At 33.7% G+C, this 18,502-nt stretch overlaps 2 protein-coding genes across 2 annotated transcripts; both read right to left on the bottom strand.

Annotated features, from left to right (window-relative positions):
• Positions 1–1,607: 1,607 nt before the first annotated feature.
• On the bottom strand, positions 1,608–10,344 carry LOC104896437 (transcription factor bHLH75). The gene is made up of 6 exons (XM_010683190.4): positions 9,925–10,344; positions 9,492–9,611; positions 9,080–9,145; positions 8,913–8,981; positions 8,461–8,541; positions 1,608–2,070 (listed from the first exon to the last, which is right to left on the bottom strand). Exons 1-6 carry the CDS (start codon positions 10,261–10,263, stop codon positions 1,972–1,974), a joined length of 774 nt encoding a protein of 257 aa, XP_010681492.1. The 5' UTR covers positions 10,264–10,344; the 3' UTR covers positions 1,608–1,971.
• Positions 10,345–16,506: 6,162 nt separating this feature from the next.
• Positions 16,507–18,502, bottom strand: LOC104896462 (uncharacterized). The gene is made up of 3 exons (XM_048646992.1): positions 17,969–18,502; positions 17,708–17,856; positions 16,507–17,662 (listed from the first exon to the last, which is right to left on the bottom strand). Exons 1-3 carry the CDS (start codon positions 18,500–18,502, stop codon positions 16,507–16,509), a joined length of 1,839 nt encoding a protein of 612 aa, XP_048502949.1.

Genomic DNA, 18,502 nt, shown 5'->3' on the forward strand with positions numbered 1-18,502 from the left:
GTTAGGAGCGTGAGTATTGAGATCATCCCTAACTCGAGGTTCTCCCTACTCTCGGGGTGCTCCTTAGTTGAGTTGGGGGATCTCCGCTATGAGCTGTTGTAAACTCCATTGCTTGTTAGCGTTCAGCTGCTAGGCTATCCTTTCTATATCAGCCATCATTATGGAAGCCGGGTCTTATGGCTCCCGGGGGGATGGAATGCTCTTCATTTTGGGGGGTTGATCCTTCATCAACTATTGCTAAGGAATCGACCATCATGTTGGGTTGTTAGGACTGAATCGGTGTGGGTTGACGCGATAGTGATGCTCGGGTTGTCTTCTTTCGGGGTGCCATGTTGCTCTCGATACATGAGTTTGAGATGTAGTGTCCCACAGATGTCGCCAAATTGTTTCTGCTAAGAAACTAGTCAAAAGTGTGATGTATTGCTGGTGAGAGTTAAATCTCGAGTTGGAATGTGATCCCGAGTCTTGTAACTTGAAATCCTGTAAAATAAGGAAAACTGGCCTAGGGTGTTCCCGAAAAAGCCCCTCCGAGACGCTGAAGTCAGTGTTGGGTTAGAGATAAAAATGAACAATTGAAGAGAGAGATGCTTTAGCTTTTTTTAGGTGAGAATTGAATACATGTTCATTAATGAGGCTGTTGGTATTTATAGTGTTGGGGGATTTCGAGACTAGAAAACCCTTTTGGGGAACATCCTTGTACTAAGGAAAGTCGTTTCCTTTTTGTGGTAAAGTTGTTTTTTGTCCAAGGAGCTAATGGGTGCCTTTAGAGTATGTGAGGCTGATCCTTTAGTAGGGCTTTGTAAGACATTCGCTGGACCCGGTCATGGGTCTAAACTTCCCACATTGAATAAATGGAGAGAGATTAACTGACATATAAGATTAGTGGGCTACTTCACTGCCAAACTCATATACGGTCAAACTCTTCTACGACGTGGGCTTCTGCAGTATGCCAAATGAAGTTTACAAAAAATGCATGGTTATTACTTAGTTGTTTACTAATTGTGCTGTACAGATGTAAGGTAATTGGATCGGAGATCAAACTAAACTGTAGTGACAATATTTTTCTCGTGTAAACTACTTGTTGTGTAATTGAAGTTGGAATTCTTCGCTACATGTTGTCGCATCCTTAAGCTCATGTAAATCGGTGTGAATGTGACAATACTATTTGCTTTCGCATATAGACCGATTTACATAATTGGAGGTCGTAAATCCACAGTATCAACGTCTTTTCCAGGTGGTAACGAACAAGTCTTATTCTACGTGTCTTCACCTGTGTAAGGTTCTATTATGCGCGATGTGCATCCAATATTGCAAGACTTGTCAAGAAATAAGACATTATATACGTGTCTTTTTCACAACCTGGGTCCTTGCTTCTGAAAGAGATATATCTCTTATTTATTTCAAAAATTTGTCTTTTCCTTCAATAATACTAGTATAACACAAGCTAGCTTCTTTCGGCTCTAAAACTGTACAATTTCACTTATTGCCAGCAAAAAAGACGATGCTACTTGTCTTTGGACATATTACATCGGCTAAAACTCATCATAAAACCCAACTAAAATTTGCATGATATTGACTACAATGATTGTAAAGAGGTAATAAAATAGTGATGCTTTTGTAATTTTCTGATATATAAAAGAAATATAAGTACTCTTATCCAATTACTGGTAAAAATACAGAAAGATCATATAGAATATCATTGACTTGTGTGATAGTATAGAGTAACAAATTAAGCTTTAAGATTACTAACTGTAATTATGGTATAAGACTCGTTCCTATTTTTTTTTTCCTTCGCAAGTTAGTCAAACTTGTATAGTTCAATGGGACTGTATATATTCTATATATACTTGTTAAGATTCATCATAAGCGAAAAGCATTTATTCAGAAAATCTTAAAAACAAAACTAGTGTAAAAGGTAAAATTCTGAGATTTTGAGGCCATGTTTGAGCTTATAAAACAAATAGGATGCAGTCAAAAGGGCCATGATGAATGAAGCTTAGGGAGCATTCCTCCATACCCTTCTTTCGCCACTCTCTCAGTCTCCTCAGCGTCACAAGGGTTTGTTGTCCTCTGCAATAATAAAATTCTATTATTAATATAAGATTGCTATTTTATTATTACAATGCTTAATATTGATAAATAAGAGTTTGGATATAAACAACAACAAGACTTTATTTATTTTTTTAATTAGAAAAGATAATTGGTTCGAAAACCAATCTCTACTAGACCACTAAATTGCCGGGCACACCAACTCATAGGTTGAGTATATGGCTAAACAGCTCAGAAGTAAATTTCTGAACATATTATTGGATTGAGGATTCGAACCCTTGGCAATACCCTAAAATTCGGGGTGGTACTCCACTGAGCTACCACCCCTTCCTCATCACAAGACTCTATTGTCTTGAACAGGAAATATTCTCACTTGAAAATAATTTTTCCATGAAATTCATTTTCCACTTGAAAATACATCCAAGAGAAAATACAATCATAATATGAAAATCAAAATAAGAGGAGATGATAGATGCAAGTGAAGGAATTATGTCCTCGACTTTAATGCAATTACTAAATATAATATGGATTGTATTATGGAGATAATAAATTCATTCAATCGGGTCCTCAATACTTCTTGCTAGAGAATACTATAGAACTTCGTGTTAGTAAATTATAAACCCGAAGCCCAATTAAATGGATCCTATTAGGTCACACATATTATTTGGATCAACAAAAGAAAAACCTAGAGCCCAAAAAAGGCTCTAGGGTGGCCCGCCAAGAGGGGAGAGGGAAGGTAATTTCCTAACCTAAATATACTTGTATAATTAGTTAGGCAATCACAAGAAAAAGATACACGATCTCTCTTAATATTCTTGTCTCTTATTCTTCCAAAAGGTCATTGTTACTCCAAGAAAAAGAAGAAAAATATTCTGCCTTCCAACTAGCAGTGCTGGTGTGTTGATCCGAATTGGTGGACCAAGTAGAGGAATCACAATTATAGTTCTATCTCCGAATTATAATAAGCTTCGTGGAAATCACGCTTCAAAGGTTAATTATAAACTATTATGTGATCCTTGATTGTATATGCATGTGATCTTGTTTTAAGTGTTATGAATATGATTCATGAAATTCCACTTATAGTACTTTAATCTCTACAGTGGTATCAGTTTTAGCCTCTTGCATATCGATTGACTAATTTTAATTTTATTAAGGGGAGGAATTCAATTATGAATTATTTTATTTAATTGAATTGATTAACTGGAGATTTAATTTGATTAATTTTGACATTGGCCGAAATTTTAATTGATTTAACCTAATTTAATTTTTTGAAATTTAATTATAATGGCCGAATTTTTTAAAATACAAACCCTAATTTTCAAAATTGAATTGTATTATTAGATCTCAAATTCTTCAAAAATTTGGAGGGTCTATTCATATTAATAATCAAATTTTCATGTTTAAAATTGTTTGTGTATGAAAATTAATTCATGTAAAAGAAAGTTTTATGTGAATCAGAGATTAATTTATGTGAATAATGCTAAAATTAAATAAAATAGAGATTTTATGAAATTTTTTGAAAATGTTGGTCATATAATTAATCCGAATTTTCATATTTAAATTGTTTATAAATGATAATTTAATTCATGTAAAAGGAGTTTTATATGATTTTAGGTTAGTTGATATGAATAGCCTTAAAAATTAATTAAAAGGAAGTTTTAAATTAATTTTTAGAATTAGGCATGAAGAAGTTTATGTTTAATTTACTTTAATCACTAAATTATTTTACAAGATGTTGTAATTTAATTTAATTCCATTAAAAAAAAGGGAGGAAGGAGAAGCAGCCACGACTGGGTAGCGCAACCACCAGTTGGTGGGGCCACGGTGGCTGCTCTAGGTGGTCTGGAAGGGCAACAGCCATGCTGCACAGCAGCAGCCTGGCTTGCTAGCCACGTTTTGCTGCTGCCCAACATCAATATTTTCAAAAAAAAAAAAAAAAAAAATGAATGAGAATAAAGTTTGGACCCTGGGCGACATGCCTGATGAGGTTAACCCTATTGGATGCAAGTGGGTGTTTAAATGAAAAACAGACAAAGATGGAAATGTAAATGTCTACAAAGAAAGACTGGTTGCAAAAGGATCCAGGCAAATTCATGGTATAGACTTGGATGAGACCTTTTCTCCAGTGGTAATGCTTAAGTTAAATCGGATACTTTTAATGATTAATGCATTCTACGATTATTAAATTTGCCATATGGATTTCAAAACCGCATTCTTGAATGGGTTCTTGAATGAGAATGTGTACATGACACAACCTGAGGGTTTTGAGGTTCGTCATGTCATGTGGCATATCGCTTAGCAAGAGTCAGTACCTGACTGAGCCCGATGAGTTAAAGCGAATGAGAAGCATCCCTTATGCTTCAGCTATAGGATCTATCATGTATGCCATGACAATTTCTCGACCAGATGTTGCATATGCCTTAAGACTGTGTAGCAGGTTCCAAGCAAATACAGGAGTAGCAGACAAGACTGCAGCTAAGAGCATCCTTAAGTACTTGAGGAGGACTAAAGGCTTGTTTTCAGTCTATGGAGGACCAAGTGAGTTGGTTGTTGAAGGTTATACTAATGCGAGCTTCCAAACAGACAGAGATGATTATTGCTCTCGGTTAGGGTACACCTTTCGTCTAAATGGAGGAGCAATGATGAGCTGGAAGAGCTAAAAGCAAAGCACTGAAGTAAACTCTACGACTAAATCAGAATATTTAGCAGTGTTGAAGCAGCTAAGGATGCAGTTTGGATAAAGAAGTTCGTGACAGAGTTGGATATCATACCTAGTGCTCTGGAAGGGATTGATTTGGTCAATGACAACAATGACGCTATTGCGCAAGCAAAAGAACCAAGATCACATAACAAGTCCAAACATGTGATGAGGAAGTTTCACCTCATTCGAGAGATAATAATTGACAAGAAGGATGTCAGTATTTGCAATGTTCACACGGATAAGAATGTGGCTGATTTGCTAACTAAACCACTACCTCAACCCAAGCATGAGTGTCAAGCTAGGGCTAAGGCTTGAAGCAAATGTTAGAGTGGCTTTAGATTGTACTAGGTTTAGAGAACCTTGTTATAATGTAGAGACATGACTTTGTTATTTATGTTTATGAGAATAAATTTTGTCTTATTTCATTTTTGTTTGGTATTAAATAAAATGTCCAAAATATATCTTGAATTCAATGGTTTTGTCAGATATGTGATTTGATGAATGCAACACCATAAGTGAACAAATTCTTAGAATATTAAAGTTCATAATCTAAGTCATTAAACTGGATATAAATGACTTATTAAACAATTAGCATATAAGATTGATTGATAGCGTTGTTTCATGGGCTATGGGAACATGGAGATGTTTAACCAATCATATGAATATGTATATTTGATACATAATCGTACAAGACCTACTTAGAAGCTCTATAACTTCATAATTATATTAGTGAACTTCTAAGAAATGAGTGGAACTACTTAGCCTAACGATTGGTATAATTTTGATGTTGTTAAATGTTATGCCGTAAAATGGGACTATAAAGGCAGCATTCAGGTTGTGCTAAAAAGTTGAGTGGGAGTTTTAGTTGCCATGATCGAAAAGTCCTCCTATATTAGATAGGATGGGTGTCTTAGCTCCTTGAAGAGTGAAAATTGGAAAATGCATGGCCGTGCTCAAATGGATCATATGATGATCATTTCTTAGTCAATTCCAACTCGAATTTCCAAGATTAATTTGAAGACTAGTATGGATAACATAGAAATAAGATCATACTATCAAATTGGACACTAAGAGACTTAAGAAATTTAAACATTGCAAACTCGTCTCGGACAAGTGGGAGATTGAAGGGATTATATCCTCGATTTTAATTTAATTACTAAATATAATATGGATCGTATTATTGGATATAATAAATTCAGTAAATTGGATCGTCTATACGTCTTGGTAGAGAATGCTATAGAACTTCGTTCTAGGAAATTATAAACTCGAAGCCCAATTAAATGGATCCTATTAGGTCACACATATTATTTGGATCAACAAAAGAAAAACCTAGATCCCATTAAAGGCTCTAGGGTGGCCAGCCAAGAGGGGAGAAGGAAGGGAATTTCCTAAGCTAAATATACTTATATATTTAGTTAGGCAATCACAAGAAAAAGATACCAGATCTCTCTGCATATTTTTCTCTCTCTTATTCTTCAAAAAGGTCAGGGTTACTCCAAGAAAAAGAATAAAAATATTCTTCCTTCCAACTAGCATTGGTGGAATGTTAATCTAGATTGGTGGACCAAGTAGATGAATCACAGTTGCGATTTTTATCTCCATAATATAACAAGCTTTACAGAAATTACGAAGGTTAATTCTAAACTATTATGTGATCTTTGATTGTATTTGTGTGTGATCATATTTTAAGTGCTTATGAATATGATTCATGAAATTTCGCTTACAGTACTTTCATCCCTACAACAAGAACGTACGTAAAGAGTAATCTAAGGAATAGAGAACAAAATCTGATATTCCTTACTTTTAAAAATAACTGAGGACTACTTTTTTCACCCTTTGTTGGTCTCAGCCTCGAGCATAGATTGAGGGTAAATAAGAAAAAACATAGCATAAAGATAGATGGAGGTGATTGGAGATGAAAATATGTATTGATTATACAAGGAAGGGACAAACTATTATGAGAGTAAAACCTTAGAATAATCGATCATTAGAAGTGAAAGTTCGGTGTACGGTTAATAATTAGGCCTAATCCAATCCGATATGAACAAAATTTGGATTTTACTATTCCAATCCAAATTCAAGCCAGTTAGAATTTGAGTCGAAACCAATCCAGTCCGAATACTCAGTCACTAGATTGGATCTGATTCGGATTATCCAATTTTTTTAAAAAAATTTGTTTATTTCGATGAAATAAATTTGGCACGAGCCTCAAAATAAATTGTCCAATAATAGATGTAATTCATACAATTCTATAAAAAACATTAATAAAAAAAAATTATTATTCATTACAAATTCATAATCCATAAAATAGAAGGTTCACAAACCGCACAACAAGCATGGTCAACTACATAGTAGGTTCAACTTTATAGCAAGAAGTTAGGGTTTTAAATTCTAGGAAAAGGGAAGGGCTAATGGATCATTTGAGTTTATTTTTTTAAAAAAAAATTTAGTTGATCCCAATTAAAAATAAAAAATGTAGGGCCTATGGATGTTTGGATCCAATCACTCTCAATCTAATCCGAAAATCCGATTTTTTAAAACAAAATCTATCCAAACATAATTTGAGTTCAATTTGAATTGATAGTTCAATTAGGATTAGATCGGATTTTTTTTTTTTTTTATCCCAAATAACTTTTACCCCTATTTATTACCCTCATTTTGTGGTTAACAATTCTTCGCCCATTTTTTAAGGTAAAGAGAAGACATAGTTTGAGTCCAATTTGAATTAATAATTCATTTTGGATTAGATTGGATTTCATTTTTTATCCCAAATAACTTTCATCCCCATTTTTTTAAGGGTATTTGGATCCAATCACTCTCAATCCAATTCGAAAATCCGATTTTTTAAAATCAAAATCAATCTAAACATAATTTGAGCCCAATTTGAATTGATAATTCAATTTGGATTAGATTGGGTTTCATTTTTTTTATCCCAAATAACTTTTAAACCTATCTACGACCCTCATTTTTGAGGTTAACCGTTTTTCGTCCCATTTTTTTTTTCAAGGTAAGGAAAAGGCATAGTTGGAGTCCAATTTGAATTAATAATTCATTTTGGATTAGATTGGATTTCATTTTTCATCCCAAATAACTTTTACCTGACCCTCATTTTGAGGTTAATCGTTCTTTGCCCCATTTTTCTTAAGGTAAGGAGAAGGCGTCCTAACCGGACCGGGACCTCGCTTAGGTCAACCTGGTCTAGGTTTGCAGGCAAGGGCTCTTGGGGATAAGGGGGAATGGTAAGGGAAAACCTCCACCCCCAAAGTACCTGTAGTGGGGTTTAATCCCACAACCTCAAGGTTGTGAGATACAAACCAAACAGCTAAACCAAGTACTACTTGGTTGTTGTTCGCCCCATTTATCTTTCTTACATTATTCATTTATTTGCATCATCTCTTAATTTGATCTAAATTCATTTCCATGATTTGAACAATATTTTCGTTACCCCAAGGCCCAAGCCAAACATCCATAAGGAAACGTTCTTTTCCAAAATGGGAAACATAATTTTTCATCAAAACGTTATTATTGATTTATCGTCTTAACACAAACAAGTCAAAAATATGATTACGCACAGAATTCGAGTACATGAAATTTATAATTTTACTGTTAGAGATATTCCTAAATCATGAGGTCCAAGTTTTCCTTTGAATATTGGTATTACTATATACTTAAGATAAATAATTTCCTTTAACGAAGACTCAAGATGTTACCTGCAGAGTTTCTATCGCCTCAGCTTCAGGAGAGTTGAAATCATAAAACATACTTGCTGCTGAAAGCTTCATGGAAAGAAACTGATCCAGGACGAAAAGTTATTGAGTGATAAGACTCTGATTAATATTCTCTATGTAATTTTTTTTTTAATCTTTTTCCCTTCCAATCTTCTAGTGAAAATTAGTAAATTTTGACTGTACATGTATAGTGATTATTATATATGAAAATAACATATATGTGAGATGTTAAATTCTTATAAATATGTAATTTAAGAGTATCAATATTCATAAATTTTTACTAATGCCTATTTACTATTTAGATATATTAACTGTCAAAAATTTTGAAGACTACAAAAACAAGTAGGAAAGATGAAAAAAATATAGAGAGAACATTAACGCTCTAATTCTTTCAATAAATTATAGTAATTGATGAGCTGAACTATTAATCTAACCTCGATTTGATTCTGTAAAGATCGTACATAATTGATAATTACATCTAACATAACAGCCATTCCCATTGTCTGCATTTAACAAAGTGGAGAGGGATCAACGTTACCCAAATTCGATATTTATGTAAACAAGACGAACACAAGTTAAACACAAGAGTTGATGCGCTTACCTTGTAACACCCAGGAACTAAATCTTGCAACACTTTCAGCTTCTCGTTTATTCGTTCCCTTCTAACCTATATCAAGCCTCCTTTTGTTATTGAACAAAAATACATACATACATATATGAACTATATAGAACGAAAATATTGACACCAGCACTTCCAATTATACTCCCTCTTCTCTAAACAGGCTGACTAGGAATTATTCTAACTTTAGGAATGCCTCAAAATGTATTGATTTGTGTCCATTTTTCGCTACACTTCCACTTCATCTTTTTTTACTCAATTATTAAACAAAAAGTAATTTATTAGGCAGGATTGAATTAAGATTGTTTAGAGAAGAGAGGCATAATTGGGACTGCTCATGTCAAATGTTCCTACAGAAAATGATAATAATACACTTGGTTGATTCAAAACTCACTCTTTCTGCTAGACTATGGCTGTCAGTAGCTTGCCCTCTTTTAGCTCTTACATGAATTACGTCTTTTGGCTTCTCCACTTCAACTTCATCTTTTCTCTTCCTCTTTTTCCCTGTCGTACTCTGTAAATTAACATATTTGATGATAAACCATTTGAAACAGAAAGAAAAGTACAGCTGCATTTCACCTAGCATATTACTAATAAGAAAAAATAAATATGAATGTTGTATTAGGTTTTTGTGAGAACCATCCTCAAAGCGAGATCGTTTGCAACACAGTAAAAAACTGCTAACTTAGTTAGCGATTTACGGACTATAAGGTCCATAACAAGTAACAACTAATTGATAGATACATGCTCAACGCTATTGTTGGGTTCGCACCGTAAGGCAATTTCTCACGGTAACCTTAACTTAAGCCAAAAAGAGCAGAAAGTACATTATTTTGGTCTATCCGATTGTTTGGACCAGCCTCACTCCCGAAATCAGAAGATAATTGTACGGCAGTAGAATGTGTTTGATCAGAAACGCAGAGTAAGCTATGAGCAATGGCACTATCTTCGACGAAAGTAAACTCGAGCTGCTCATTCGAGTATGGTGGTTGATTAGTATCTGCATTGTTTATAACGTTATTGCTTGAGAAATAATCTAGTATATGAGAACTCAAAGGCTGATTCAATTCAGAGAAACTGGTAAATAGTTCCATATTTGAGTTCAGCTGTGAGAAAGCAGCTGTAGGTTTAAGTACTTTCTGAATATCATTTCTGAACTCTTCCATATTAGAAGGGAAGTTGTATACTACGATTAATAGGAGTGATATATAATGTTTATTACGATTTCGTGATTTGATTTTGTATATATAATAAAAGATATATAAAAATAAAGGATATATTAAAGAGTTTGTTATGGATTAAGATGTCTATCTAATTAATCTTACTGTATTAATATGAAATAAGGGATGCAGTGAGGCCACGCACACTGCCTTGGATGTATGTTTAGCATTTGTTAGTAGGTCCAAAGTTTTATTGACGTATTCAGTAAGAAGGACCACTACTTGCCTTTTCATACAAGTATGGTGAAAATGAGACTTGTATTGATTGTCTTTGCATGACAAGTTAATGCAAATGTAACAGTTCTCATGTCTCCCTCCTCCAAGGATAAAGATCTAAAAGAAAATGTATCATAATTATTATTACCCTTATTTACTGAAAAAGTCTAGAACAAATGTTACAATTTGGAGTTGTCGATTTTAAAATTCTACAGGAAAAAAACACACACATAAGAATATAAGATGAGTTCCAAATAGCGATTTAAATGATATTTTTTGTTCTCTCTCAATTTCTTTTTCTGTTCAAATTTGCTATCCATATAATATTTGTTCTCCTTTGCCATCTCTTCGGTAATATTAGTCTCATACGCACGCGATGTGTGCGATATGATGTTCGGAATCGTAAAACATTAATATTATCGCGGAAAATAAACATGTAATTCGTACTTACAAATAATCTTTACAAACATAGGATTAAAAATGAAAATAAGAGAATTTGGTCTATGCTTATAGGTTTAACAATTTCGATTGAATAACATCTTGACTACGACAATTAGGTGATCAATTAATAAAAAGATGAGTTATGCTATTTTTTTTCTCGCTAATTTTATGAATTTTTATCTTAGGTTCTTTGTAATTGTTATTGAATATTTCAATAAAAGAAAACTTTAAACTTTTGGCTTTACAATTGTTGGAAAATATATTTGTTAGGTTAGTTTCTTCATCATAAGTAATACTACCTCCGTTCTCTTTTAGTTGCAACGTTTGACAAATTGCACTATTCATGTTCTCTTATTTGACGACATTTATTGATTTATATGTTAAACAAAATATAGTCATGTGGGGTCTTGTTTGATTCGTTTCGATATAAGCTTTCATAATATCAAATTTTTATAATTTTTACTTACATACAATTAGAGATAAAACGATTTGAAATTGTACATTGGCAAGCATGAAAGTCAAAACGTTGCAACTAAATAAAAACTGAGGTAGTATATTTTAATGGCAATCTTAAACTCTATTATGTTAGTTTTGTCTTTTTATAACTAGCCTTATAATATATAATGTAAATTAGGTGGTGAATGAGAAATTTTAAATACTTTATATTTTAAATTAGGGGTAGATAAGTCTTTTTATAGGGGGATACCATAGCTCATATTTTTTGCACGCGATGCGTGCTTGAATTTTTTCCAAACAGAAATTTGATTTTCTTCAACATCAATAAAAGTCAAAGTTTGAATGTTAGACATACGAAGTATAAATGTTTTTAGTTGCAAAATTTGATTGGTTTAATATCTGTCACTTAAGTCTCTCACCAATCTTTTTTTTTTTTTTTACTTTTTAAAGTTAAATTCTATAAACAAAATAGAAATTTTATTGAATTTATTATTTATGATTTCTAATATTATAATTCTTTAGTTGATTTTTGAATTAAGTACACTACTACATATATTGTGAAGAAAGTGAAAACTTTGATTTCAAGTCAAATTTTTGTGAATGTTTTTATAAGTATGTATTGACGTTGTAGTGTACTGGTTGTAGTTTTTTAAGTGAATTTTTTTAGTTTTTGTAAAGTTTCCTCATTTGAGTGATTTGTATAACGTAAATTATGCAATTCTATGATTTTAGTTAACTTTTGAGTGATTGTTAATAATTTTATTTTTGGTATTTTTGTTTGAATGCTCTATTTGATTTTTAAGTAAATTTCTAATTTAAAAAGACAAGGGGTAAAATAGCCTCTTCATTTGAGGACACCATAACTCCTCCCTTCTCTTATATAATACTAGAATTTTTTTCACGCGATGCGTGCTTGAATTTTTTTTCGAAACAGATGCTCGATTTTCTTCGGCATATATAAGAGTCAAAATTTGAACATTAGACATACGAAATATAATTGTTTTTAGTTGCAAAATTTGATTGGTTTAGCTTATGTCACTTAAGTCTCTCACCATTCTTTTTTTTTTTTTTTACTTTTCAAAGTAAAATTCTATGAACAAAATAGAAATTTTATTGAATTTATTTATGATTTCTAATATTATAATTTTTTAGTTGATCTTTGAATTAAGTACAGTACTTCATAAATTGTAAAGAAAGTGGACACTTTGATTTCAAGTCAATTTTTTCATAGGTTGTAGTTTGTAAATGAATTTTTAAGTTTTTGTAAAGTTTCCTCATTTTAGTGATTTGCATAACATAAATTATGCAATTTTATGATTTTAGTTGACATGTGAGTGATTGTTATAATTATATTTTTTGTATTTCTGTTTGAAACCCTCTTTGATTTGTAAGTGAATTTGTAATTTAGAATGGGAAGGGGATAAACTAATAACATACCTTTTGTAATTTAGAAAGGAAAGGGGGGCAAAATAAGCATATCAAAAGAGGACACCACACCTCATCCCTTGGCTTATATAATAGAGATCATTTTATTATAACAATAATATATTGAATAATTAATTGTTAGAAACTAGAAGGAATTAAACTATGTTAGTGACATATGATGAACTACGTAATACAGAGGATTAGGTAAGGTTTGAAACATGGTTCACACCAAATTCTGCACACCACAGTCCAAAGTATGTCATTCTCACCCAAAAAAAAAAAGAAACCTCCGTAAGTATATATAGATTAACATAGATAGATAAGACACTAACTGTACAGTGTTGAAGCTACTTTGACTCCAAATTATCCGATTCTGGAATGCGTTACTTATACAGGAAACTATGTCTCAAATTCAGAACTCCACAAATTCTTGTTTGGTATAACTCGCTATGCTAAGTGCCAAGTCTAGAAACTGGTAAAAAGTTGTTACATTTCTGTGTCCTATATCCTTTGTTTTCAAAGAACATCATCATGATGCCAATGTCCAGCCTATTTTTCTCTTCAAACATTTTCTTATTAGACTGTACGTAGCTAGAGTTACTCCATACTTACAGAGTTACACGTCAATTATAAGCCATGCCATACATAGTGCTACTAGGCTGCTAAGTGATTTTGTTAAGCTAGATGTTACATAGTTTCACGATACTCCTAATATGAAACCAAACGATACTCCTAATATGAAACCAATTACGCAAGTACGCACTACCCATCCCCTTCAGACCTTGCTTAAAAACTTCCGTACCCCGTTAACAAAGGTTTGAGTAACAAGATTACAATTTTCAAAGAAATTTTTCGGACAATATAATTCTAATAAATTTTCACCATCAAATTAATTAACTTTTTAATGATCGTTGTCCCATTTAAAGTCATAATCAAGAATTTGATGTAATTCGCAAGGATACACTTTTTAACATATTTCTCTACTACTCATCACCCCTCCATGATCACCCTATGTAAGTCGGTGTATTCATTCAATGATATGTGACCATTTAAGGATGTTTTATGATAGTATATGTACGAATAATATCAGTTTATGAGTACGTGGACGAGTAATTTGTATTACATAGTGATATGTACGTAAACAAAAATTAGCACATGTAATCTTTAAACTCCAATATATTAACTACAAAACATAATTAAACAATGTAATGAAAAAAGGTAAAATTAAGGGCGGGGGAATTATAATTATTTGGCGGAAACGAGCAAATATATGTAAGGCCCACAAGTCGACCTATAACTCCACCATTAGTATGATATTCTCCGCTTTGGGCCTAGCGCGCATGTATTCATTTTTGGGATCCTTCCCAAAGGCGGCCTCATATTAATTTAGTTGGTTAACTCTTATAAACTAGGTAACTCCTTATCTGTTAGATGTGCGATTTGAGATGTATGTGATAAGTGCATATTCTAACATCACTTAGATGCATATTAGGGTGCATTTTCATGTAGCAATAGAGCATTTAAATTGCATTTATGCATATTTAGGTCCCTTTTTAATAAGCTACAGTGCTTTCACGGGTTGTTTGGTGTTTTGATGTAATTTTAGGTACTTTGTACTCCTTTTTAAGGATATGATGATTCAGACTTGTATTAACTTCAAAACGATATATCATGTGCTCAAAACGAATTGGGAGTGAAGAAGATACAAAGGACTTCGTGTACTTGTGCGAAATATAACACCTCTGCACCATTTCTCCGATATATTTTGACACGAAAATGATAATGAGGTGATCCCAATTGGGTTGAAAACTAGACTTGAAGATCTTTCCAACAATATATTACATGCGCCAAACAGAGCTCCGTATAAAAAGTTATATCTGTTCGAAGTTGAGTTGGGGAATTTGACGACTACAGTGCAACATGTCCGTGTCACTCTGATTTCTTCGCAGTCGTAGGTTATCTTCGTATATTACATTTTATGGTTAGAGGTCAACACGTCCGTGTCATTACTGACACTTCCGTGTGGATCTGCTTTATGACGCGTTTTGCGAAGTCGGTTTTATTATTTTAGAAAGGTATAAATCACTAGTACAAAAAACATCAAATGCTCCGGCTAAACCTATCAAATGCTCCGTTTTTAACGCGTAGCAGACGTCATACGAGCAATTGGACAAATAACAAATGCTCCGGTTCTCAACCGGAGCATTTGATGGGCCAAATGCTCCGGTTGTATTAAGAAACGGAGCATTTGCGCGTTTTTTGTCTTCAAAATTCGTCAAATGCTCAGGTTTTTTGGCTAATAACCGGAGCATTTACGTCTCAAGGGCTCCGTTTTTTGAGAGTAACCGGGGCATTTGTTCTTTTATTTTTAAAAAAAAAAATCAACACTATTTACAAATATTATTTCTAGAGCTGTTACATATATATTGCGCACGCACGGCTCTGTTACAATACTCCACCTCGTGCCCTCCTCATTTCTATACAACATTCATCCAAAGTATATCCAACAAATTGCACACAAAAATTCAATAATCCAACAAATTAACTTGCAAATTAAAATTATATTATATGAAGTGTAGAATTGAATTACAAAATACAACTCTAAATTCAAAGTATGTGTTTACATCATAAGTAACTAAATATCAAAAATAAAGACAACTATCGGTAAGGAAGGAAGCAAACTTGTCTCAAACTTCATTGATTTCCTCAATAGTGAACGACACCTCCTTTGGCGTGTTGTAAATCTAATAAGAACAAAGACAATAATATATATGTTAAAATTTATCCGTTATTAGGTCACTGTATCCATTACTTATCTCTATAATTCATACATTGCCAAGTTTATAAAACTATAAATTACAATAATGGGGCTTCATATACACCTCTTTCACTAGTAGCAGAATGGGGCGATTGCACCCTCTATCTTATTGAACATGGTCACTATATCCATTACTTATCATCTGCATCTCGTATATTCGCCTATATTGATCAGAGGCCATTATGTTTACCAATGCTGACATATGAGAAAAAATGCCCTCACATGGCATCTCAAATTTCTTTAGCTGAAGGCTATATCTCTAATTTGTTACTATTGTTGATTTAGCATGGTCTATTATATTTTAGTCACGTACAGGGTAACACATGGTGTGGCATGACAATTATCATCCAGCATCATCTACAACATTTACAAGTCTATAATTTTTGTAAAACAACATATTGCAGCATTACCTGAAGGTCTGTATTAATTTTTCTTGCTCTCCGTATTATGCCTGCAACAAAACGCAAGATAAATATGTCCAGGGGAATAGCAGCTTTGACGCAAGGTCTCTGGATCTTCACCGCAACCACTTGTCCAGTTGTGCGAAGTCTAGCTTAATATACCTAATAAGATGTTCATTCTTTTCAATATGAACAAGTTCTCAACCAGAAACTATAAGCGGAAACTCATTATATAAAGTATAATATGAAAACTTCAAAGTAACGTACATAGATTCAAAGATAGAAAATATATAATATGAGAATAGGAACCACAAAAATATGTTTCATATCTCCCAGATATAAAAGACATTCATAAACTTGTACATATAATACCTCGTGAATATATCATTCTCAGGAGTCGACAAGTAACCCTTCCGTGTGATCTACACGCATTTAGTTTGTGTCGACATCTGCATCGCGTGTTACATCGATTTTGGGATTGATGAAAGGCGGGCTATCCTCAAAAGCATCATATTCTTCCTCAACATCAACATCACTAATGCCAAGAATACTTATTTTTCCCGGTACAACAATACACCACTTATGATCAACAAGGTCTCTTACATAGAATACTTGCTTAGCATGTGTTGCAAGTATAAATGGCTCGTCACTTTCACGCAGATGACCCAAGTCTACAAGAGTGAATCCACAAGGGCCATCCTTTCTTACAAAACGCAGATTATTACATATCCATTTGCAACAGAACAGACCAACCTTGAAACTAGAGTAGTTAAGCTCCCATATTTCTTGAATTCGCCCATAGTATAACAGTTTGGCATCCACCGGATTTCGATCCTTAGCGCTCGCATAAAATGTAGATGACGCCAAAACAGAAACACCACTATTTTGTAGTGATGATGACTTTTCATCTTGACCTTCACTCCAAAATGTAAATCCGTTGATATCATACCCCTCATATTTGTTGACAGCTTCACGAGGACCAAATGCTAACCACTTAAGAGTTTCAGATACATCATCTTGTTGTTGACATATTACTCGATCATGAAACCAATCAATAAACGTCTTATTGTGCAACTGCATCAATGCCCTATCCCCTTTAGAAGGATTTTCAGCCTGTAGCACCTTCATATGCTCAGCCAAATACGGATGCACTGCTGCAACGTGATGCAACACATATAAGTGTGCTTGTAGAGGCCTATCCCTTGGAGGTGTGACTAATTTTGAGCCAATCGTACCGTGACCTCCAAGTCTTCCATCATGTCGAGATGTAGGAAGTCCGATAGGTTCAGCACAAGCCAAATACTCGGCTACAAAATTACCAACTTCATCGCCCACGGTGCCTTGAATGATACTAGCTTCAGTTTGTGCAGGATTCCTCACTTTATCTTGTAAAGTACCCATTCGTCTTTCAAAAGGATAACACCACCTCAAAAACACTGGACCACAAAGCTTTATTTCACGAACTAGATGGACGATAAGATGAACCATTATGTCAAAGAATGCAGGTGGGAAATACATTTCAAACTTGCAAAGAGTCTCTACTACATCAACTTGAAGAGCATCAAGTCTTGTCGGATCAAGCACTTTGCTACATATCGTGCTGAAAAATGATCATAGTTCAGTAATAGCATACCTCGCATGTTTTGGTAGTATCCCATAAATAGCAATCGGTAAAAATACTTGCATCATAACATGGCAATCATGAGATTTCACAAACCCTAATTTTAACTCGCCATTCAAAGATACAAATCTTTTCATATTAGATGAGTACCCCGACGGAACCTTAATGCCATACAAAGACTCACAAAAAATCCACTTCTCTTCCTTGGACAACGTATAACAAGCTGGAGGCAAATAATTTCTATTGTCGACTTTTTTCTTTTTTCTTTTTAACCTTAACTTTCTCGAGATTTCTGTTTTCTTCTGATTCTTTCCCCTTCTTGTCTTCCTCAATATTTGTTTCTTTTTCAGATTTCTTCCTCTTCGTACCTTTCTTGTCCTGGGGCCACAATTCTGGCCGAACTCCTTTTTCTTCCAAGTACAATCGTGAGGCCTTGTTATCGTTTGTCTTATTGGGAATATTCATAAGCATCGCAAGAATAGCATCGCATACATTTTTTTCTATATGCATGACATCGAGAAAATGTCTAACCTTTAGGTCTTTCCAGTAGGGGAGTGTCCAAAAGATAGACTCCTTTTTCCATAATCCTTTCTTCTCTTTCATTGTTTTACCAAAGATCGTTTCCACACCCTTTAGTTGCTCATAAACCTCTTTACCAATCAATGGTCTACGAGCTACACCATCTTCAACAGACCCATAAAATGCCTTGTTCTTCTTACAAAAAGGGTGGTCGGGTCGTAAGAACTTTCGGTGGGGAATGTAGTCATGTTTGCAATTAGGAATGAATGTGGATTCCATGTCATCCAT

The sequence above is a fragment of the Beta vulgaris genome, chromosome 6 (assembly GCF_026745355.1).
Source record: "Beta vulgaris subsp. vulgaris cultivar EL10 chromosome 6, EL10.2, whole genome shotgun sequence".
In the NCBI taxonomy this organism is placed as follows: domain Eukaryota; kingdom Viridiplantae; phylum Streptophyta; class Magnoliopsida; order Caryophyllales; family Amaranthaceae; genus Beta; species Beta vulgaris.

Excerpts from the sequence above, each read along its gene's own strand:
- LOC104896437 (XM_010683190.4), bottom strand. The coding sequence starts at position 10,263 with ATGGAAGAGTTCAGAAATGATATTCAGAAAGTACTTAAACCTACAGCT. Across the intron at positions 8,982-9,079 it reads TAGTTCCTGGGTGTTACAAG|ACAATGGGAATGGCTGTTAT; the intron begins GTAAGCGCATCA and ends TGTTAAATGCAG. Across the intron at positions 2,071-8,460 it reads AGGCGATAGAAACTCTGCAG|AGGACAACAAACCCTTGTGA; the intron begins GTAACATCTTGA and ends TTATTATTGCAG.
- LOC104896462 (XM_048646992.1), bottom strand. The coding sequence starts at position 18,502 with ATGGATGACATGGAATCCACATTCATTCCTAATTGCAAACATGACTAC. Across the intron at positions 17,857-17,968 it reads GAAATCTCGAGAAAGTTAAG|GTTCCGTCGGGGTACTCATC; the intron begins GTTAAAAAGAAA and ends TATGGCATTAAG. Across the intron at positions 17,663-17,707 it reads ATACTACCAAAACATGCGAG|CAAAGTGCTTGATCCGACAA; the intron begins GTATGCTATTAC and ends CACGATATGTAG.